At 36.9% G+C, this 25,627-nt stretch overlaps 1 protein-coding gene across 3 annotated transcripts in view; it reads left to right on the top strand.

The window, feature by feature from the left end:
- The window catches only part of ATRNL1 (attractin like 1), an 899,374-nt gene that overhangs the window by 759,619 nt on the left and 114,128 nt on the right, over positions 1-25,627 (top strand). For all 3 annotated transcript variants that reach the window (XR_011648991.1, XM_058298321.1, XM_058298320.2), the window contains one exon: positions 9,869-9,983. Coding sequence is in view for 2 of the 3 variants with exons in the window: in XM_058298321.1 (XP_058154304.1) it covers positions 9,869-9,983 (115 nt within the window). In the remaining variant the exon portion in view is untranslated. The remainder of the gene's footprint in view (positions 1-9,868; positions 9,984-25,627) is intronic.

Genomic DNA, 25,627 nt, shown 5'->3' with positions numbered 1-25,627 from the left:
TAGTATTGGGGACTTCTTCAAAAAAACAAACAAAAACACCCGCACACAACAAAATGAAACAACAACAATAAAAAAAAAGAAATCTCTAAGTCTATACCTCTTGCAGACTAATTGATACATACTTATTTCTGCATAGAAGGTCATATTCATTTTTTTAATCATGCAATATCAACACAATATTAAATTACGTTTTTCTTATATTAGAGTCTGGTTGAGAAGCAGGGAAATGTATATTTATTTTAAGCAATTCCATGCTAATTTAAAAAACAGCTTAAAGTTTTAGTCCTTGTAGGAATAATATTGAACTTCTGAAAAAACTCTGCCATAAGGAATGATGAATTCTTGAGAAATCCAAGTAGGTTTTACTCTATGGTAATAACATACCTGTTTTTGGAACGAGTGAAATAAGCTCTTTCAGTCAGAATTTTGTCCATGCTTTGTTACTTATAATAGGCTATGATTGGTATAGCAGAAAGTCATTTGTTATGCTGGATCTATTAACATTTGATTCCTCATTAAGAATATTGCCAAATCTGCAATTTTATCCTTTCTGCTGACAGTTAGTTTTCACAGTGCTTCTTGATTTAGCTTTATGATTGAAGTTCCAGAAATAAATGTTTTAATTTATTGTTCACTCAGAATAACAGATTTGGCCAATAGCTTTAAAAAGAAAAGTAGAGGGGAGGGGAGAGATGGGGTGGAAACTGTGAGTTCCTGACGAAGATTTGCTGGTGTATGGTATGGTTTGTACTGTGTCATGATGAAGGTTGTGCAGAGACCCACTATGTGTTGTACTTGTCAAGTTACATCTGAGCATCCAAGTAACATTCTAAGCAAGGTAGCGATAATCTGAGGGGTCCAGGAAGAGTGTGAAGGGTTGACTTGGATTTCATGGAGGCCCCATTGTTCTGTCTGTCCTCTTCTTTCTACTGATCACTTTGTGGTTCCATCCACACTGAACTTCTAACCATTTCCCAAACCAGCCATGCGCCTGCATACCTCTGTGTTCATGCTCTTCCTTCTGCCGAAATCCTCTCCCTTCCTTCTTCTCCTCGTGAACTCCTGCTCATCCTCTCCTTACGCAGAGGTAATGACCTTCCCAGGAGTAGTAGCCACACACACACCCATCTCTTCCCTCCCTACCTACCCCCAGCACTCTGCACTTGGCTTTGCCAGAGCAGTTAGCTCTAAACAAGGAATATTTTCAGGCTGCCTGACTACCCCAAAGGAAGTTCCACGAGGGCAGGGACAGGACCTTAGATGCCTCATATGTACTCCCAGTACCCGGCAGGTGCCCTAGAACAATTACCTTATAAGTTGAATTAATGATCCACTTTGTTTCTAAAGTCACATTTTGCATTAATGGTAAAATGTGTTTTAGAATGGGCCAGGCTGGGAAATACTACCAAGATCCTGTATTTCTACTTTTCCTACTGATTTATATCTATTTGTAATACTATAGATTGAGCTTCTGTTTATAACATTTTTTGCCACAAAATTTGGAAATTTACCTTGTGCATAATCTGGAAAAAGAAAAAAAAATATTTTTTTTCATGAAATATTTATTGAACACCTCAGTCTGAAGGAGTAGAGTGAATCTCTTCTATGCAGCACAAAATGCTCACAGTCAGGTCAAACTCCTTGATAAAAGCAGGGAACAGAAGTGGGAAAAATAGGCAGACACTCTGGCAGTATTGATGTGCTATTTGTGGCAAGTGTGACATTGGGATTAAATTTTCCTCATCCTATAAATCATCAATAAAATTCTTTCCTAGAGCCTGAATTTCTTAATTAATTCATCTCAAGCTATGAATAGTTATTTCAAAAATATGGTCCCTGACCTCAAGGAGGTTACTTGTAAATTGAGCATATTCTTTAGATGAAGCTAATCCAAAGCAAAGTGGGAACTGGGCACAATGGCGCAGTAATAATAGCAGATACTTGCAAAGTACTTATTGTGTGCCAGGCACTGTTCTAAGCTCTTCATATATATATATATATATATATAATTCCTCTGATCCACATAGCACTCCAGGGAAGATATTTTTAGCTCCATTCTACAAATGAGAAAACTGAGGCACGGGGAAGCTATGTGATTTGACCATGCCTGAGTGATGGGTGAGGAAAGAGGCTCTTGAATCCTGGCAGTTGACGGCTAATGGCTACTCTCTTAACCATTACATTAAACTTCCTCTCAAAGCCTACAAAAGGGAAATGAGTTACTCCTAATTACTCGGAGAGAGTAGAGCAAGGAGGTCTTAGCATGGGCCAAAAGACTTGGGGTGGCTTTTGGGGGAGGGGGTGTAGTGGGGGGCAAAAGGAGTATAGGATTGTGAGGAAAGGCAGATGTGGACAGGTAGTCAAAGTGGATGAAATGGTTTGAAAAGAAAAAACACAGCCTGGGGCATAAGCAGAATGGGAAGTCGATTGATTTGGCAGGCACATTTGTCTCTCAGATTTAGTGATACTCTTTTTTTTTAATTCCTCTCCCCGTTCCCCCGCCCCAGTTGTCTGCTCTCTGTGTCTATTTGCTGTGTGTTCTTTGTCCGCTTCTGTTGTTGTCAGCGGCACAGGAATCTGTGTTTCTTTTTGTTGCGTCATCTTGAGTGTCAGCTCTCCGTGTGTGCGGCGCTGTTCCTGCGCAGGCTGCACTTTCTTTCGCGCTGGGCGGCTCTCCTTACAGGGCGCACTCGCCCTCCTTGCGCGTGGGGCTCCCCTACGCGGGGGCCACCCCTGCAAGGCAGGACATTCCTTGCGCGCATCAGCACTGCGCATGGGCCAGCTCCACACGGGTCAAGGAGGCCCGGGATTTGAACTGCGGACCTCCCATGTGGTAGACAGACGCCCTATCCACTGGGCTAAGTCTGCTTCCCGCGATACTTTTTGAAGTGAGAAAAGGTGGTCCCAATTTTGAATCTTTGCACTGAGCTCTGAAGAAAATGACAGGTTGCTAAAATTTATTGTTTAATAAAAAATCTGTTTCAATTTTTAAAATATGCTATCAGGAATCAGCTTTTAAAGACAATCTATTCAAAGTCACCTCCTATTATTATTCATATTTATTGACAAACTCAGGGCAAAGTGTGATTATATATGTCAAAAAGAGATAGTGTTGTTCCCATTTTACTTTCTGAAAGCCGATACCTAGGGGAAAATAATAGGTAGTAAAACTGCTGCTAGCACATTCTAGCCTCTTCACTTCCCAAGTCATAGCTATACAATTAAAATAAGAGCAAAGCTCAGTTAAATCCATTATTTACATTTACACTACAGATATACAGCTTAAATGTGTGTGTATGTGTGTTGTGAGAGATTTTGCATAGATATTAAACATGGAGGCATTTAAACAAAGGAAAAATATTCAGTACCTTATGAAAATGAAGTTTACAATTGGAATACCTTCAGAATCTCAGGAGCAGCATACTGATTCTGTGAATACTATGCTTTATTCCTTTACCTATTCCCACATGTAATTCTTTATTCTCTTTGAATTTACTTCTAATGCAGTTTAACCCTGTTTTTGAGAGTGTCCATCAGCTTAATTTCTTTTCTTAACTTGAGTTCTCCTACTGAGTAAAGCCAGCTAATACGTCTTTTCCTTTTATCAGTTCTTGCAAAGCAAAAAGTAAATAAGGAAAGAATATGATTTTCATTTTCATTTTTTCCCAAGTGTAAACAATGAAATTTTAAAAATCCATTTTTTGAGATTAGGAAACTTGGTATTTATTAATTCTATGGAATCAAGACATTTGATTATTGTGAGCCAAGCCACCAGGCTCATTTAATTTGATACTCAGTAAATTAATTTTATTTTACTGATTTTACTAAAAACTAAATTTCATAGCAACATAAACACGCATTAAACAGCAAATACCATGTCCAGCAAGCTGTTGAAAAAAGTTCATTTTTATTGATAGATGGATTCTGATAAGAGTAGAATTAAAAGTATTTTAGTAAGGAAATGTTAGTGATTAATGTGTAGTTGTTTGCATTTTAAATATTTCACCCATATATCAGATTAGTATTTGTTCGTATTGTCAGACTTTATTCTGTTCTTGTCAAAACACTTATTACTGCTGACAGGTATAACATATCCACATTAATCCTTAATTCCTTGATTCAATTTTCTAATTGCTTTTTTGGCATGTGATGGTGGCCATTTAGTCTTATGTGATGTATTCATCATATGGTGTAATAATGCACTTTAAAAATTAGATGTGCCACTTAAAATGCCTGCACAGGAAAAAAAATTACTAAAGATAGGAAATTTCAAATTTCATTGTACTTAGATGAAGTATTAGATAGTGGTATGTCATACATTCTCAAGGTTGTCCATATTTCATGGTCACAAAATGTTAAAAGGTAAAAGGGAATTAATCATCCAACCTACCATTCATTTTCACACTTCTCCATAGTGGCAGAGCTGGTCCTAGCACTAAGCTCTTTTGAACCCTAATCATATATGAGGGGGTAAGAGCATATACTTTTTATAAATGACATCCTGAGTTGGTTTCTACTATTAACAGTGAAGTTGAGAGAAGAGGAGACACTTTGGCTTCTTAAGCTTTATTTTTTAGCAGTATTTTTCAGTGGTTAAGAACCAAGATTCTAGAATCAGATGGATCTGAGGTCCAGTCCTGGGTCTGTCTCACAAAGTAGCTGTGTTACCCTGAGAGTATTATCTGACCTTTCTGAACTTCAATTTCTTTAACTGTAAAAAGTGGTAAATAATAGTATCCCCCTTATAGGGTTACTATGTAGAATACATGCAATAATGCATCAAAAATGCTTCACACAGTACTTGTTACATAGTAAGTATACAATAAATGCTAGCTATTATTTTTAGTCTTTTATTATCCCTTTAATATCAATAATTTGAAATTGAGTCATGCCTTACTGTTTATCGTATTATGTGACCTCTGTGACAATCTCCTTTATCCCATCATTCATGCCATGTACAATACATGTTGGAAGAAAAATCCGGCATTATGCCAGTCTTGGGGGAGTAGGAATCTAATAGGAGTCCTAAGACATGTACATCAATGCCATAAGAGAATAGTGAAGTCACAATCTTCTTCCTGTGCCACCTGCCAAAAAGGTGTCCCAAGCACTATGTATGCATGGATATTCCAAAGAAAGGAAGTGAGTACAGCAGCTATGGGGATGAATAAGATGCTACAACTCAAAGAGCTCATTCCAGTGGGAAGATAGGATGTGGTTGAAAATGAAGAAGGCCCTAAGAGGTGCAATTAACAAATCAGAGATGGAGAGAATATATATTTCATCTCAGGAAAGCCTTTATGAATGAGGTGACATATGAGTTGGCTTTGAGGGGTGCATACGATCAGGAAAGCTCGAGACCTGTGGAAAGGATCTCCTAGACAGTAGGAAAGTTGTAAGTGAAGAAGGTCCTGGTTTTGGAAACCCTAGGCACTCTTGTTGAACAGTAAGTAGTTATGTTAAATAAAACATAGGGCTGTGGGGACTAAAAGGAGATAACTTTGGATGGGTGGGTTTACACAAGGCCCTGGCAACCCTGGAATGCCAGTGTGGACTCCATTATATGGAGGTCACAAAGTGACAGCCCTCAGGCCCTTAGACATGTTCTTTTGATAAGCACAGAACTGGAAACATTTTAAGATTTAAATTCTTTAAAGAAAGCACGTACTTTCCAATTCATTGTAGTGACCCACCACTCTTCATTGTCTTATTCTAGTAAAAAAAAAAAAAAGATGGACTTCTTACCTGTTAGAGACAGTTTAGCATAATGGTTAAGCATACAAAATCAGAAGGACAGACTGCCTTGTTCCACATCCTGGCTTTGGGACCTACTAGGTCTTTTACCTTGGTTATGTTGCTTAGCCTCTTTGAGCTTCAGTTTTCTCATCTGTAAAATGGGGCAAGTCCCTACCTCATGGAGTTCTAAAGATTAAACTATCTAAGTATGTAGCATAGCCCCACCTATAGAGTAAGCACTTAATAAATGTTAACTGTTAAGTTACCTGCCTAGATCTTGGAGAAATTTGAGTTTGCAAGTACTACTTGAGAACCACTGAAAGTTTTTGAGAAAGAAAGTAAGATCTATATTCCTAATCTTTCACGTCCTAGAGTCTTGGACAATATCCTACTTACAATGTAATGACTAGTCCAGGAGTATCAGCTCATTCTGTTAAATCCTCAGCTGCTGGGGTTAGAACTTTCAGTGATGGCCTTCAATATATTTTCTAGAAGTGAATTATTCATCCATTTACTCATTCACCCTTAGAGGAAAGAACAAGCAACATTGGTGTCTTCCAAATGCCCAGTGATTCATATGACATTTTCCCAGGATAGATTCTGGACTCAAGAGACTGGCCTTACTTTAAGAAAACATTATTATGAGTTTCAAGAACTGAAAACTTGAAAACCTGTTATGATTCCAGAAACTTCCCACGGAACTTGCTTATCTTTAATAACTGAAAAATGGAAAGCCTCATCTATAGAGGTAAACATAGAATTTTTGCTTCTAAAAATAAGAACCTGAGAATAGTAATAGAATAGTTTCAGAACCTATTGGAATGAACAAAATGAGTCTTTCGTAAAAGTATTATCTGCTTAATAAACAGGGACTGTCAATAACATTACTGTCAGTGATGTTTTCTTGCATGATCTAATGCCAGCTTCTTGCAGTGCAACAAATAAGACAATGCCTAGAAGCAAATCACAGTTGCTAAGTGCAGTGAGCAAAGAAACCCATGCCTCTGGAATCGGACTTGGCCCAATGGATAGGGCATGTGCCTATCACGTGGGAGGTGGGAGGTTCAAACCCCAAGCCTCCTTGACCCATGTGAAGTTGGCCCATGTGCAGTGCTGATGTGCGCAAGGAGTGCCGTGCCATGCAGGGGTGTGCCCCGCATAGGGGACCTCCACACACAAGGAGTGCACCCCATAAGGAGAGCCGCCCAGCACAAAAGAAAGTGCAGCCTGCTCAGGAATGGCGCCGCACACACGGAAAGCTGATACAACAAGATGACACAACAAAAAGAAACACAGATTCCCGGTACCACTGGTAAGGATAGAAGCGGTCACAGAAGAACACACAGCGAATGGACACAGAAAGCAGACAACTGGGCAGGGGGCGGGGAGGGGAAGGGGAGAGAAAAAAGAAAGAAACCCATGTCTTATCTCTTGCAAAGGCAGCGATGGCAAATGCATGATAAATTCCACAGTTGAGTGAACATGTTATGTCATTGTGAGATAATTTTGGTTCATGGTTATGTATTCATTGCTGAAAAACCTGACAAACCTAAAGGTATCAGAAATACTATCACTTGTAGATTTTGCAGTATTCTATTGTAAAATTCAAATGCTATAAAGTGGATTTTTCTTTTTTTAATTAAAATTCTGTATTGAAAGTGATATTTTCTACAAACTCTTTGAAAATAATTTAGAAAATTATGTGGATTCCTGCCAGAAGTGTCAGAGCTGTGTAAGTCACTAATATTTTAAATATAATGAATAATTCATCTTTTTGCTAATATCCTTTTATGAAAAGTCTTATAGTTAAAAACAAAGTTGTAAGCTAATTTGATTTTAAAATAGAATTATAATCTACTTTCATATAGCTTATCAATATATAAATTTTCTGAATGTTTTCTGTATAATAGCAATAGTATTAAGAGTGAGAGAATTATTTTCAGAGACCTTACAGAGGTAGATTTTATGCAAGCATAGTTCCTTGTCTATGGTCAAGATATTTGACTCCACTGTCTTTATCTGTTTCTGACTCTCTGAATTTTAAAGCGTTAAATAATCAGGTCATTTTCCATCTGAAATTTATAGTTATTTTTTACTAGTTTTTCTCTCAGGTGATGCTTTTGGCAACCAACATTTGATATTTCAAAACCTTTCCTTCCAGTGTTAAAAACAGCAGAAAGTCAGCCTAACAACACCATCAACTGATACACTGTCAACTTTTTTATGGTTTTTCTAAGGCCCCTAAACCCAGAACCATTATAACCAGTTTCTCAATCATGTGTATATATATGTATATGTGTATATACATATGTATGTACATATATACATTCATAAAATTATACTGTTCTAATATTGGCCATCAAGATTTTTTTAAATGTGATTTGGGATATTTTAATAGTACCATTTATGGCATTGGTATCTTAAAAATGAAACAACAGAGGAAGTCTTGCTTGATGGTAGAAATTATAAATTCTTTCTTAGATATAGTGAAAAGGATTTTGATATTTCTAATAGAGCACCATCATTTAAACCTTGGATGGGTTTTATTTTTTTCTTAGTATTTTTAACCAATTGACCTTTACATATACTTTGCATATATTAAATTAAAATGAACTTTAGTAGCTTAGAAATACAGTTCAAAACTTCATACTATTTTGAGGGGCCTTGGAATATGACAAACCTATTCTCTAAATATTTACATCATTGGAGTATATCTATGTACTTATGTTGATTTTGACTTAACATTTTCAAAAATAAGTCTGTTTAATTAAATGTAAACTTTAAAATATAAAACCATAGATCATGTAACTTGATACAAGTATTGCAACACTGCTCACAGCATTTTCATGGAACATTTTTATGCCCTTTGCTTCTACTACCATGGCCACTTTCACTTTTATATTGAAAACTCCCAAAATGAGTTTGTATGAGGATAATTTTTAAACATGAGATTTATGTTGCTATAAAGGAGAAATCCTTTATACCCACATAAAACCGTTGTCACCAGAAATTTCATTCTAAGTTTGACATGAAAGGGGATATATTTTATCTTTAATGCCTCGTTAAACTTTCTGGAAACGGCAACATTCGAAAATATTCTAGGTGAATGACTACATATGTCTGTGTTTCTTCTGAAAACTTCAAATATCTTCCATGGCGAAAAAACTAAGCAAATCATTTGTTTTAATATTCAAAGAAGTAGTATTTTTTCTTCTGTATGATTTTGTAGAGATGTTGCTTTCATATTTCAGCCATTCCTCACCTGCAGTTCTTTGAGCAAGATAGCCAAAATCACCATTACTAGGCTAAAATGATATCCTCACTCTTTTAAAGGTGACACTGTATTTAAATCCAAATTCCTTCTAAGTGTTTGTGTTTCTGTGTGCACGTGTGTGTGCTTGTGTGCATGTGTGTGTGCATGTGTGATTGTGCATGTTTGTACATGCACATATATCATAAACTGCATCGTTTGTGGTTAAGAACATACATTCGGTAGCCAGGCTGCTTGAGTTTAGATGCCAGCTCTGCCACTTCCTAGTTATGTGAATTTGAGCAAGTTATTTAACCTCTTGCTTCAGTGTTCTTATCTTAAAGAGTTGTTGTAGGATTTATGTAAGTTAATACATGTAAAGCACTTTGAACAATACTAACCCATAGTAAAAGAGTAGTAAATGGTAGCTATTACTATTATTATCAGCATTCATTTACCCTATTTTATTCCTAAAGACCTATTATTTATAAAAGGACCTTGGTGGATAGTTATTAAATATGTGTTTCATTGAAGTGATATTAAAAATATGCCAACAGACTATTTTGTATTGTGCTCATTTAATTAGATCAACTGTGTCATATAGTGCATAACTGGTGAGAGGGGACAACTGAGGGAAAAAAAACATAAGTTGCATAATTCTGTGGCTCAAAACTTCACATCAAAAACAGTGAAATACACTCATTTGTTCAATTGTAGGCCTACTGTACATCTAACTGGTACCAAGGCCAGTGTTAAAATGACACACGTGGTGTTTGTAGAACCATTAAGAATTTGCACTATAGCTGACAGAAGTGTAAAATGAAAAGCCAAGAACCAGCGTCATGATGAGTATGCAAACTTAAGATGGATTTTCTTTTTTAGGGGACGCCCAAACCAATTGCCATCGAACCGTGCGCTGGGAACAGAGCTGCTGTTCTGACTGTGTTTCTTTGTCTACCGCGAGGATCATCAGGTGCCCCTCCCCCTGGGCAATCAGGTACCATAAATGAGATGCTACCAGGAGTTAAGCAAATCGTAGACTGAACAGAAGAAATAAAAAATATCCACAAATGTCCCAAAAAAGAACTTGACAATTTAATTTAGAATATTAGAATACAAACTTTTACCCAAATATCTAAGTATCTGCATTGGTATAAAATTAGATTTGCTAGTGTTTCTCTTATAAACACATGTTGAATATGTGTGTATTTATTTATGAGGGTGTCTATACACATACATAAGTATTTGTGTTATAATATTCACATATATGTATTAATGAATTACATGTTTTGAATGTTTAGTATCATCAGAGAATAATAGTTTGCTGCAACCATCTTAATATGTTCAAGATATGTTCTTTCTCCACTACCAGACTGGTGGAGTTCATGACCAGAGTAACCCTCTCCTTTCAATGGGCACAGCTACCCTTGCATCTGATCTTTTCCTGCATCAAAAGCATGTTTTGGATTTTGTTATATATATAATCTTAGAGGTCTTCTGATTTCTGTGGTGTTGTCCACATTGTAAATATACTCAACATTAAGTATAAATTTGTACTTAAATCACAAACCAAGCTCATTTCTCTCTTACATATTCTTTCTCATTTTTCTGTCTCCAGATTGTTTTTTCTATCCAACTCTTAGTGAAATAGATTCTTTTTGAGGGCAAGGGTGATTTCAAATCTTTCTTTCTCCTTAATAGTTTCCTTTAAACATAAAGTACAGCACTAGAAACCTGGCAGGTTCTCAGTAACAGTAATTGATAGTAAACTAAACTCCCTTCCTAATTTATGTTTTCTAGTTGTCTTTGACCTTGCTCCTCACTTTCTTGATTTGTATGCAACCAGCCACAAAGTGGGAAATGCAACACATCAGACCTTGTAAACTTAACATATTTATATAGTTGATTTTTTCCCATATGAAAGCCAATCAGACTCATCATATATGATACCTTGTTTTCTTGTTGCAAGACTTCCTACCCAAAGTTCCTTTGTAGGTATTTATTCAAAGAAATAATCATCCTCTGCTCTTTTCTTATACATTTAGTAAATGTCTTGCTCTTCTCCTTTCAGCACTAGCAAGGTAATGGAATATATTAAGTAGAATAGTTTTGCACTGGACAGATAAGATGGATAATTATAAGTACTGTGCCCAGCTAATGGAAGCATTGTTTTAAGCTGGGATGGTTTCCAAAACAAACACTTTACTAATGAAAACAAGTCTATATGATATACACCAAGGTTTTTCTAGATTTTTGACAAGATGACATTCTGATGGACAGAATGAAGGCAACTGCCAATACTCTGTCCCTTTAACCTTTAGAATCCTTTTTGACTGATTTAAAAGAGCAGAGTAAAAATGTGGACCATTACATCAGCTGTGCTTTATAATAGATGCATTATGACTGCTCACAATAATACTATCTTAGATATGCATGGTGATTTACTCTTTACAGAGCATTTTCCTATTTTTCACATTTGATCCTCACAGCAAGCCTGTGGGATAGGTATTATAAAATCCAAATTATAAAAGAGGGAACTGAGGCATAGAAAGTACTGTATTCCTATACTCAAGGAAAATTTAAGGGAAAAATCCTAAGATGTAGAGCTAAAGAACAAAAAGTACTTAATGGCTCTCATTCCAGTTAAGTTTTACTGATAATCTGCAGCAGAGAGCTTACTTCCCCATAATCAATAGCCCATGTCTTCACAAAGCCAAACATTTGGATGGGTACTGAAAATGTCTACAGTTTTGCTGCAGGTAGACACAACATTGAGACAACATACCATTTTTACTGAGTCTGCAACTGAACTATGATAAATATCTATGTGTATAATTCAGGATGAGATTGTACTTTGTGAAAAAAAAATTAGTAAACTTTTCCTGCTACCTTAAAGGAACAGGAAGTCTCTTTGTTTCTACTTCTTAAAAATATGATTCTATCTACTGTCTGCAGTCTAGAAAGATATGTCATAAAGCAAGTAAAGTAAAATGTTAACAGTAGAATCTATGTTCATTGTAAAATTCTTTCAACTCTGCCATATCATTGAAATGTTTCATAGTAAAATATTGGGAAGCAATGAAATCAAAAGCTCTTGACTTCACCATAAAAAATGGCAGTTTCTGAAGAGAAAAATGTTCTAATGTTATCGTCTAGGTTTTCTTGTGACAGTTTGAAGTTTTTTTGTGGATCCCAGAAAAAATCATGTTCTATTGCTAATCCCTTGCTGTGAGTGTGGAGTGCTTTGATTGAATTGGATTCAGTTGGGAGAACTTTGATTGGAATACTTCAGAGGGGTGTGACCCAGGGTGGGTCTTGGTCCTCTTGTTCAGACCTTTATAAATGGGAGAAACATGCAGAGATACACGCAGAAAAAGCCTCAGAAACAGAAGGAAAGATCCTAGAGACTGGAGGTTGAACTCACGGGAGCATAGTCCCCTGAGAGACTAGGCCCACAGAGAAGTGCAAAGTTGAAGAGACAAGGCCCCAGGAGAGGGGAGAGATGAGCAGACTGGCAATTTACCTTGCCATGTGCTTGATTACCCATGGCTGACCTTGGTGAGAAAGCATCTTTAGATGACACTGCTACATACCTGATCACCCCTAGCTTCAACTCAGTGAGACAGCATCTCTTGGTGATGCCATGATTTGGACACTTTCACAACCTCAAAACTATAAGCTTTTAATCTAAGAAATACCCATTATAAAAGCCAGCACATTTCAGGTTTATTTCCTTAGCAGCCCTTAGCAAACAAAAACATCCCAGAACAAGGGAAATACTGATACCAATATGTAAAGTAAAAGACCAATTTTTTTCATTCTTCATTAAATTATTTGGTTTGTACACAGTCAATTAAAACTTAACATATACAATGAGATATCACTTTATATCCACCTGAATGGCAACTATTAAAAAGTGAAAAATAATAAATGTAGTAGATAATATAAAGAAACAGGAACATTCATTCATTGTTGACAGGAATGTAAACTGGTGCAGCCTTGGTGGAAAACAATTTGCCGATTCCTCAAAAAGTTGAGTATAGAATTGCCATGTGACCTGGTAATCCCACTTCTGGGTACATACTCAAAACAATTGAAAGCAGGAACACAAACAGATATTTGCACATGATGTTTTCAGTGGCATTATTCACAAATGCTAAAAGATGGAAGCAGCCCAAATGTCCTCAACAGATGACTGGATAAACAAAATGTGGTATGTACAGACATTGGAATATTATGCAGTCATGAAAAGAACAAGATTCTGATGCACGTGACAACATGGATGAAATTTGTAGACCTCATGTTAAGTGAAAAAAGTCAGACACAAAGGGACAACTATTGTATAATCTCACTGATATGAAACAATTAGAAAAGGCAAATTAGTAGAGTCAAAAACTAAAATACAAGTAATCAGGGGCTGGAGAGGGCTAGAGAAAGAGGGGAATCAATGCTTAATTGGTACAGAATTTCTGATGGGGGTGGTGAAAATGTGGTTATGGATGATGGTGATAGTTGCACAACATTGTGAATGTAATTAGCACAACCGAATTTTATATCTGATTGTGGTTAAAGAGGGAAATATTAGGTTGTATATATATTACTGAAAACAAAAATTTAAAGATAGTAAATATGAATAAAAACATAATATCACCCAAAATTTGAGAGAGAATGTATTGTGATGATTATTTTGGAACCAGAGCAGATTTTGAGAGGGAAATGCTGAAATCTGTTATCTCATTGCTAAAGTGTGGCTTATCTTATGTTTTTAAAGGATGCCTATATATATGTGTATATATTTCTGCTTTTCACAGTGTCCTACATGTAGAAATCAGTTCATAAATGCTTTTGGTAATAATAATGATAGACCTTGGAAATGTGACCTTGAGCAACTATGAGCCTCAGTTAACTACAGTAAAGTGAGAGTGGACTAGAATTGATTCGTTGCTTCCCAGATTGTTCTCTGAGGGGCCCTATGTTCAGAAGAAACTCCTCCAGTATTGGTGAAGTGTTGTGTGTAGGGAGCGGATGGGGGTGTTGAAGAGAAGGTGGAAGAGGAGCTTCACGGGCAGAATTCTAACCCCATCCCCACTGTGGAAAGAACAGGGTGCCAAGAGTCATCTCTTGGTTCTTGGACTATTTAGGTCTCCAATTTAGAATATCTGTTTGACATTTGATTACATTAGCATTCGTTATTAAATTAAAGGTCCTCTTGCCTATTAGAGATGGCTTCTACAAATGATACTATTTTCTGGCTGTGTTGGTACAGGAAAAAATTTAAAATACTTGCAGAATCTCGAAATTATTTATCAGATCATTTTTTGAAGCTAGCTTCCTGAGTGTTGGGTGATGCTACTCATAATGTACTCTTCATTGCCATGAATAAAAGCATTTAAGAAAAGAATGGGTTTGGGGGAACAGGGAAGACAGAAGCACTGCATCAGCATGGTAGTTTACTCTCAGAAACTGAATTTCATTACTAATATATAAGTGATTCAGAAACATGCAGGTATTTATCTCTTTTCAGTAGCATTACTGATTTTCTTAAAAAATCAAAATATGGTATTGTCTTTAGACTTTATTTTATTTACTTCCCACCAGCAAGTATTTTAGTAATATTGAGCAGTTAATGATTAGTCACTGCCCTTTAAGCACCTATCTGAAATGCGCAAAGTCCCTTCCATGGCTCTCATCTTATTAGAGGTCAAAAGGAAAACTGTAGACTTATCCCTTAGATTGCCCTGTGTACTCTTTATTTTTAAATGTAATAAATTTAGGTGCTTGTGAGCAGTTCTCACTCTAGGTGGCTCAGAAGAATAAAAACAAAAGATATTAAATAGGCTTTCTGGCATTCTTGGAGCTGGGCTAGTAAGATTCCTGGATCCCGCACCCCATAAGGCCTGCTGCTTCATTCCTGTCCTTTCCTTTGAGCAACCAGTGCCAAACATGCCAGACTCTCTGGTTGTATGTGAGATTAATGCTGTTGACATAGGTTCACTGTAAAACCACTTTCTCTTCAGACCTCAGAGAGGGTGAAAGACTAAAGTTCCCATGAAAACAAGCACATTAAGACAGTCTACTGCATGATACCAAACAACAGAGCATGTCTCCAATCACCATGGACAGCAGGATCCCAAAGTGTTTTAGAGTCACATTAAGATGAAATGTGGATGAAGTAAATAGAGCTCTTCAAAAGCATAAATTGAAAATGATAATGATTGCTGTCGCTTTGTGATGGAAGATTATGGATTTCATAGTTTATGGATTCATCCTAATGAGAAGCAGATTAACTTTCGTCATTGGATTAAAAATCCCAGTGGTCCAAATACCCGCTGCCAAAAAGAAGCTATGTGCTTTAGCTTAAAAGCAAAATGCAGCCATGACTTTGCCTCATGTATTCCTGACTCTATTATTACCAAAAGGAATACTGTTAGAAAGTCTAAGTTTTTGAAATTTTCTTCTTTAGTCTTAGAAGTTTTGGCAGGATAACCAGATATTTTTTAATAATCCAGAAATATTGTATAGTGTTAAAAATTATGATATAACTGCAGTGTCATGGCTGCCTACCCTGTTTGTGAGATGACAAAAACAAATATTTTATTTGATTTAATTAAATGTAAAGAAGAGAGAGAAAGAGGACTAGTAATTCTGAGCATTCTATTAGGTGCTTTATATATATTCATTAGTTAATCCTTGAAATGACTCTAAGAAGTAGCCATTATCATTCCACTTTTACAGATTAAAAACTGGACATGCAGCACCTAGAGGGCTTTGATAAGCATTGGGCTTATGTGGGTGAGGAGGATAGATTTATAGGTCCTGGTAATAACTTCAGAAGTTTGGTAAAATCAGAATTTTAGTGAATGATGACACAAAACAATAAAGTAAATTTTATTTCCAATGTATCATGTGCAAGACCCATCATAAAGTTATTCTATTTTCATGATAAGAATTTTTATTTGTTTCTTGGATAATAGTTTTTAAAAATCATTTTAGTTAAGTTTGAAAGTGTACAATTGGGCCCTACTTTTTATGACTAGAAAAGCAAATTACTTTGAATCTAATGGAATGAATGTATACATATTAATTATACTCAGGACAGAAAATCTCACAAAATATATCTAGCAAAATAAAGATATCTATTGTTATTATAGCCATTAACGTTTACCTTTTGTTGTGAATCTACTCTGTGCTTTATTCTTTGAAGTTTCATAACCTTATAAGGTGTAATTATCACTTTTCTTTAGATGAGGGACTTTCCTGAAGCCACATAGTAAATAAGTGATTGAGCCCGAATTCAATACCAGCAAAGTCTCATACCAAAGTGTATTTTCCACTTTTTCCTGTTGCCAAAGGCCCCCAGCCATTTGCCTTTTGGAATAGCACAAGCTTCTTTGTTTAACAACTAGTATCACTGTGAAATGACATGGCCATGATCCTTCTATTTGAGATTTTTTTTTTACTTAATTTCAACTTCAAAAAATAAAATAACAGACAAAATGCAGCTTAACAAATTATGGAAGAATTACTTTAAAATATTCTGTCCAGGTACATTTATTTTATTTTATTTAAAAGCAAGCTCAATTGTTTCTCCAGTATTTGGAAATACAAATAAATGAGCACAGATTGGTTAAATGACATAACTAAGTTCTCTTTGTTAATGAAGACAATGAAGGAAAAAATGCAAGATCATATTCATATCTCATAAAACTAAATCCCATATTCCTTTTTTTGACTTGTTATAGTAACTTCTTTACCTTTGCTACAAAAATATTAAGATGTCACTGTTACCTGTAGTCTATTAGTTGCATTTTTCCCAGGTATCATCATATACTTAATACCTTGTAATAGAGGAACATTCTTGTATTTATATTATTAACCACAATCCTCATCTACTACCAAAATCTCTACATTATATATTCCCTAGATTATCCTCTAGCTATCTTTCAATTAACATGAACCTCCCTAGACTATCCCTTCAGCCACAATCATGTTTATAAATCAGCAGTGTTAGTTTTACTTATTATAATGTTCTACCATCTACTGTGCTTACTTCCACATATTTACAATTGGCCTTATTAAACATTCTACATTCATTTAGTATAAGCTCCCCCTGTGCAACCTACATTCTGTCTCCTACTATACTCTATAGTTTAACTCTATAAGTTTACCCATCGTATTCAGTTCTATCAGTGAGCTCATACAAGAGTCATCCTTTTGTATCTAACTTATTTCACTCAAGATAATATCCTCAAGGTTCATCCATGTGGTTATGTGCTTCCCTAGCTCATTTCTTCTTACAGCTGAATAGTATTCCATCATATGTATATACCACATTTTGTGTATCCATTCATCAACTGATGGGTACTTAGGATGTGTCCATCTTTTAGCAATTGTGAAAAATGCTACTATGAACATTGGTGTGCAAATACCTGTTTGTATACTTGCTTTCAATTATTCTGAAGATATTCCTTGTAGCAGGATTGTCAGAATCATATAGCAGTTCTATATTTAGCTTCCTGAGGAACTGCCCACCTGTCCTCCACGGGGGCTGCACCATTTTACATTCCCACCAACGGTGAAGTAGTGTTCCCATTTCTCCACATTCTCTCCAGCACTTGTAGTTTTCTGGGTTTTTTTTTATAATGCCTGTTCTGTACAGCATGAAATAATATCTCATTGTAGTTTTTCCCATTTTAGATTTTTAAAACAATTTTTAAAATGTTAATTTGAGAAAGTAATATGTAATGGAAATAGGAAGGAAATAAGAAATGGGAAACATAGTAAGTAAACTAGAAAAGTAAGGAACACAGCTAATTAAACATGTTGCAGAAATGAATGAATGCCCTAAAAATTAATTCAAATACTTTAACGATTGAGCAATTACACACAAATGCACATTTAAAAGTAAGAATTTCTGAACATGAAAAATGAGATGACCAGCACAGAAAATGTGGTGAACATACCCCCTCCCCCCCACACACATACCCTTCCCCTTTCAGGTGTTTCTAGAATTGACTGTAAATAGTTACTGTAGTCAAAGAGAAAAATAGGAAACAGTTTTAAATAGCAACTCAACAAATCAACTTACAAAGTCAAAGGGGAAATCAAGATGTGCTTGGAATATGCAAGCTGCCTTTGAAGCAACAAAACAGCAAAATAAGAAATTTGTGGGTATGAATAAAATGTAAAGGGTAAAGCATCCCCCCAGTGTTTCTTATGTTGGCTGAAACCCTGGTGTATATAAAAGTGCTGACTAGTAAGAAGTCTCATTTTTAATTACTTATGAATTAAATAGTCCTGCTTTACACAGGTTTGGGGGAATTTCATGGAAGGCTGCTTTACTTGATTTAACAAGGAGCAGGATAGATGGGTAATCCTGAGTATCAGAGAATTTTAGAAATTTTAGAACTTTAGAGAAGGCCTTAGAAATCATGTATTTCTATCCCACATTTTGCAAAAGAGAAAAACAGAAAATCAACCAGGTGGAGAATCTTGCCTAGGGTTTGTGTCTAGGCAGAGACTAGAAACCAGACCTCTGGATCTCTCATGCTGGAGGGCCTTTACCTCTCCCTCATGTTTATTGTGCCATGTTGCAAAATCTACCAGAAATTATAATAATAATAATAGTCCACCTCTTACCAGCAGGCAGTATTGCGCACCTTCTGACACATAGGTCAGAATTGGCAGACAGAAGGGAACTCCCACAACCCAAGAAGGAAAATTAAGTGGCTTGAGGAAATATATCTCTTTGCCAGCATACTGGGAAAAAGCTAGGATATGTGAGTCAGGGATTCTGGGAATTCCTTCTTCCCACATAAGCATTTTTTTGGAGACCATCCCAAATGGCCAGTGGTCCCTTAGCAAATCCTGTGGGAGCATGCTCAAATTTTGATTAAAATTCCATACTATACTGATAGCAATTTACTATCAGAACCTACCATTTACTATAAAATGGACCATAGTATCTGCCAAAGGTATTGAGTTTGGGTATCCATACATAATTAACGGGAGTCACAGAGTAAGAACAAGCTTCTCCCCTTCTCCCCCATTGTCTGCTCTCTGTGTCCATTTGCTGTGTGTTTCCCTGCGTCCCCTTGCATTATCCAGCAGAACTGGGAAACTGCGTCTCTTTTCTGTTGTGTCATCTTGCTGCATCAGCTCTCTGTGTGTGCAGCGCCCCTCTGCCCGGGCTGCACTTTTTTCATGAGGGGCGACTCTCCTTCCAGGGCACATTCCTTGCACATGGGGCACCCCTATGCGGGGGCACCCCTGTGTGGCACAGCACTCCTTGCAGGCAGCAGTGCATATGGGCCAGCTCACCACATGGGTCAGGAGACCCTGGGGATCAAATCCTGGACCCTCCATATGGTAGGGAGACGCTCTATCAGTTGAGCCACGTCCGCTTCCCTACATTAACTCTTTAAGGCCAGATTGATATGTCTTTGATGACTTTTAGGGAATGAGTTAATGGCCCTCTGAAAAGTGAACAATTTCTCTCCTTCCACCCACCTTATTATTTGCAAATGATCATAACCCATGTATGCTAAGCAAACATCCCTAACTCATGCATAGCATATTTGGAACTGTCACCATGCTTAAGCATGGTCAAAACTTGAGAGCGTTCATCCTCTTCCTTAAGTACTTTGGAGACTTAAATATGGTCCACTGGTCTCCAGGAAGGTGGTTTAAGGAGTCCTACATGGTTCTGGGAATCATCGCTTAGAAGCTTTGGGGAATAAATGGATTCTTGTCCCCAGAACCTGCTGTCTGACATTATTTGAACTGAACCTTAAGGCCCCTAGACATCTAGATGCAGTGACCATACATTCAGCTCCATTTATTCAACAAGCCAGGCGAGGATCATCAAATCAATAACATGGCTGTGCCATCTGCCTTCCCCTTGCTCACCATCATAATGAAAAATGACTCCTTAAGTGTTCTGCAAGGCAATTAGCTCTGAATGTACAGCTGTAATGGGGAGAGCCTGACTTATATTTGTATTCAAAACTTTACTGATAAAATGGAAAGGAAACTGTTGTCCATATTAATAGATACATAAAAGTATACATGGGGTAATTTGGTATTACACTGTTTATTCATAACTTCATACAACTGTAGAAACACACAGGTAGGAAGGGCACTGAAATGACATCTCAGCCACCCAACTGTCTGCAGCCACAGCTAGTGACCCTGTGCAGAAACATCTTGGACAAACAGATTGTTTCTAAAGACTTCTCCAAAAGGGATGCCTATAACTTCCTGGACTAATTCATTATGTGATTTGACACTTTTGACTGCAATTTGATCTCATTTTCTTTTGTTGCCATCACTTCATAAATAGAGAACAACTGATTGTGCTTCCTCTAATAATGCATCCTCTAATAATGCAAACTGGAAGGCAGTTTTGAAATCATCTAGCCTTCATTTCAGATTCAACACTGTACTCCCAGTCTTCCAATATTTACCTTGTAGAACCTATGTCTCCCAGCTGGGGTCATCTTTTCACTCAGAATGTTCTTCAACCTTCCCAAGAATCATTGGTTCCAGGAACCATGAAATGTAAAGCGGCTCTAGAGATGGTCTTGTCCCTCTGTTAAGAGGAGGAAACTGAGGTTCACCTCAGAAGGCTTCCTTAGACTCCAACATTTAATATAAGGCAGAGCTAGTGCTAGAACCCAAGGGGCTCTCTCAGGCATTATTCTCATTATTCATTTCTCAGTGCCTAATCTTCCTTTTAAAACCCACTGCCTTCCACTGCTGGTTACCTCTTCACCTACATTCTGTAGGACTCCTCTGTCCTTTCCTAACCTTCTCTGCCATCCAGTATTTTGTATATATGCCAGCTATTTTTCTTGAACAAGAGAACAGCTGGTTTCTGTTAGTTTCTGATGTTTCAAGGTCATTTTGAAGTTTAATCCTATCCTTCTCATTGCCATTGTTGTACCCCAAACACTCGATGTCATCTGCAAATCTCCTGGGTTTAGGGACATGTTAAGTGGCCTCACAGCACTGGATTCAAAAGTGATTTTTAAAACGCCACTTGTTATAAATGCACCATACATACCTCTGTCCCTTTGCGTGTACAAACCCTCTGCTTGGACTGTCTCCACTTTCGCTTCTCACATACATACCTCCCCTTTTCCACCAAGAGAATTTCTAATTCAAGGGCTGCCTCCTCTGTGAAACTTAGGCCATTGCTGTGCTTCTCTTATTTACCATTTTAAAAATTATTATTATACTGTCTCCTTCCCACCTGCTTTAGTTTACTAGGGCGACCATAGCAAAGTACCATAAACTGGGTGCCATAAAGCAACTGAAACTTATCACCTCAAAGTTCTGGAACCCAGAAGTCCAAATCAAGGTGTCAGCAGGGCCATGCATCCTCTGAATCCTGTAGAGTTCTGGCAGTGGCTTGCCATCTATGGCAATCTCTGCCTCTGTCACTTGGTTGTCTTCTCTCTCTGCCTCCTACCCCTTGTGTCCAAATATTCCTCTCTTTACAGGATACCAGTCATATTGGATTAGGGCCCACCTTAATTCATTTTGGCTTCATTTTAAATAATAACATCTGCAAAGATCCTATTCCAAAATAGGATTCACATTCACAAGACCAGAGTTAGGATTTGAGCATATATTTTGGGGGAACACAATCCAATCATCCCAGCAATCTAAGGGCAAAGATTTTTCCCTTATTTATCATTATATCCCCAGGCGCTAAATGGTGCCTTGAGAAAAACAGAAACTCAATATATTTACTTGATTTTTTCCCTCCTTTCTTTCTCATGCTTGTTCCTGTAGATATCAACATTCTAGGACCCAACCCTTAAACTAACAGTGAATTCATACTTTCTACTGAATTTTGTCATGTTCTTTGTTTATGCACCTCTTACTATAATTCTAGGGTATAATTTTTAAAATAATTTTTGGGTTTTAAAATTGAAAACAATTATAAAACCCTAGCCTAAAACTTGACTTATAAAATAGAATTTAAAATGTTACTGAGGCTAAAACAATTGATTCCTTGCTACTGACTGGGCCTGTTGTTACCCAATTGGCCTGATGCTAGAGACCTGTTTGTTGCATCTTGTTAGTCATTTTGCAATATGTGATTTTCTTCTAAGTTTAACAGATTTCTTTGTGTCTTTTGCTGTTTTTTACAGCTATAGAATCTCACTTTAATGGTTTGATTGTTACTAAGATTATTGTTGGATCATTTCTAAAATCATCCTTTTTCCTCTTTCTAAAAGTGAATGCTTCATAGGCTTCTCTTCATTCTTGGTGCTTTAAGCAGGATCAGAGCCCTGCCCACTTTTCCGAACAGTTTCTTTGGTGGCCGAGGTATGAGTCACCAGGCCCTGCTTACTCTTGCTTGGTCCACACATTCACGGCCTCTTCTGATTCCTGCTTGGCTACCTGGCTTATATATCCTTTGTTGCTGGTTTTTAGATCACAGCCATTCTTTAAGACTGCCAATTTTCAAACACTGAAAATCTCTCCATTGCATTACTTGTTACTAGCCTTTTCTCTTGCGTGTAAAAACAAGTCAATCTTTTTAAACCTATTTCATGCCTAGTGAATTACAGTTTATGCTCTATTTCCCTTTATGTCTCCAATGGATCACTTTGGTTCTAATACTTTAGACTTTCACCAATTCCTCAGAATCATTGTTTTTACCTAAACCTCGTAGGTGTCTTACAGTCTTTAGTTTGTTTTTTCTTCTTCTTTATTTTCTTTTAAATGTTACATTAAAAAAATATGAGGTCCCCATATACCCCCCACCCCACCCACCCCACATCAACAACCTCTTCCATCATTGTGGCATATCCACTGCACCTGGCAAATACATTCTGGAGCACTGCTGCACCAAATGGACAGTGGAGTCTTTCAGAGACACTCCAAATTCCATTTTAGCTCTCTGTGTAGTTCTTGTTCTGGACTTCCTCTCAACCTCTTTCTTCCATTTGCATTAAAAATATTTCTCAGAATGCAAATTAAAACAACATTGAGATACCATTTCTCACCTATCATATTTGTGAAAAGTATGACAAGACATGACTGATAAGAATACAAATTGGTATTTGGTTATACCTAAAAAACTGTATATACACCCATTGACCCAGCAGTCCCACTTCTAAGAATCTTCCCTGAAGATAAACTTCCAACAATATGAAAACACACATGCATTTGGTTATTCATTTCATCATTGTTTGTAATCACAAAATACTGGAAACAACCTAAATTGCCCATGTGTAGGAAAGTAGTAAAATAAATCATGATGTATCCATGAATAGAGGACTATGTAACTGTGAGAATGAGGATGATCTCTATAAACTGATGTGAAAAATTTCTAGGATATATTAAGTGATAAAAGCAAAGTGCAAAAAAAGTATCTAGAGTATGCTCTCCTTCATGTAAGAAATACAAGGAGAAAAGAAATACACAGATATATTTATTCATTTTTGCAAAAAATACTTAGGAAAAAATAAACCAGAAATTAGATTGGTTAACTACAGGGTTTGAATGCAGGAATGAAGGAGTGATAATAGGTGTACTAGTCAGCCAAAATGTGCTGATACAAAATACTAGAAATCGGTTGGTTTTTATAAAGGGTTTTTATTTAGGGTAGAAGCTTAAAGTTAGCAGGCCATAAAGTGTAAGTTACTTCCCTCACCAAAGTCTCGCCACATGTTGGGGCAAAATGGCTACCGACATTCATCCTTCCTCTTCCTCTTAAGGCTCTGTATCCCAACTTCTTCCAATATCAGCTGTAGGCTGGGATGAGTCTTGTCTCTCTTCCAGAACTTGTTTCTCTGAGGGCTCAGCTGCTCTGCTCACTCTACAAGGCCAGCTGTGAACTATCAGGCAAATGGCTCTCTCTCTTCTCAGGGCCTCTGCCATGTCTAGTGGAACCTTCTCTCTTTCCTCACACATCTGCTTCTCTGTGTATTTACTTCCTGGGGATCCAGCATTAAAACTCTAACCTCCTTCCCCTCCATTGCCATTTTTCTCTGTGAGGGGGAGGGACTCAATGTCCTACTGACCTGGCCCAATCAGCCCTAATCATCATTTAATCAAGCAAAAGTAAAACCTCTGATTTTAATACAATCTAATATGCTCAGAGGAACAGACCAGTTTATAAACATAATCCAATATCTGTTTTTGGAATTCATAAACAATATCAAACTGCTACTATAGGAAAGAGGAGAGTAATATTTATCTGAATTTACCTTTTGTATAGTTTTGACTCTTAGAAACATGTAATATTTCATATACCCAATAAATAAACATATAAAATAAGGATGTGAGGAAACCCAAAATGGAATACAAACCATAACAAATGATGTATTGCAAATGAATAGCTTAACCACAATGAAGAGGGAAGGGAAGAAAAGAACAAAGCTAAGTAACATTGAAAAATAATATTTTATCTAAATAAACTAAGGCTAAAGAGAAAAAGAACTATTCACAAATATTGTGCTATAGTTAGTAAATTTATTAGCATTTCTGACACTACTTTATGTATATGTTAGGACTGAAGAAAATAAATATATTGTAGATAATGAGAACTAAGTATCTCATAGTTATAGAAAAATGACACATAGAAGGAAAGAAAAGGTGAGAATGAATCCTGTGGTGTTGGACTGGAATTAGAGGAATGGATCTGAACATATTCACATACAGGTGTTTAGATATAGAAATAAATATGTGTGTTTGTATACAGGTTAGTATGCATACATATATTTCTAAGATCTGTTCACTAGGAAGGCCCAGAAGCAATGATATTTCAATAGCAATGAACATACTTAGCACCCAAATCTTGGATTCTCAATACCATTTTTCAATAAAGGAAACTAGGTTTTCTTGGATAAATGGTTGATTCCAGGGCTGGGAAGGAAAAATACAAGGAAAGTCTGGAATATCTTATGATTCCAGAAAGTAAGGAAATATTTAAAAATAATAAAGGCATATTGAAAGGACATAGGTGAGTGAGTTGGACTCAGATGTGACTTCTCTACACATGCCTCTTCTATCCCTTTTATTGAACCTGTGGTTGGCACTGGGGTTGTTGTATGCCCAGGAGACTTGAATCTCTGGGCTCTTCATGTGCCAGTTGGCCCTGAGCCTCAGCAGAGTTGTAGTACCTACTCTCCAGTTCGTTGGACTTATCCAGGTCAGCTGACAGGGAGGTGAGGATGGACAACCACTATACCAAGGAACTGAAAGAGTCTACAGCTGTGGGCATGAGAGTCGTATCCACTAGCCACGTGGGATCGAAGCCCCCTCTCAATTGAGAGTTGGAGGGATCATCGCCATCCCAGGGTCCTCAGGATGGAGGAATAAAATATGGACTAGAGTGGACTTACTGATATTCTACTATAGAATTATTATGACTTTAGCAATGGAAGAAATTATATCATTGATATGGAGACAGTGGCCACAGGAGTTGCTGAAGACAAGGAGAGGGAAAAAGAGGTGTGCTATTGGGGCATTTTTGGGACCTGGAGTTGTCCTCAATGATATTGCAGGGACAGATGCAGGACATTATATATCCTGCCTTAACCCACTGAATGGCCTGGGAAAGAGTGTAAACTACAACATAAACTATAAACCATGCTCTGTAGCAGTGTTCCAAAATTAATT

The sequence above is a fragment of the Dasypus novemcinctus genome, chromosome 6 (assembly GCF_030445035.2).
Source record: "Dasypus novemcinctus isolate mDasNov1 chromosome 6, mDasNov1.1.hap2, whole genome shotgun sequence".
Classification (NCBI taxonomy): Eukaryota; Metazoa; Chordata; class Mammalia; order Cingulata; family Dasypodidae; genus Dasypus; species Dasypus novemcinctus.
Note: the sequence above shows the minus strand (reverse complement) of the source record. Positions and strands in the feature narration are given on the sequence as shown.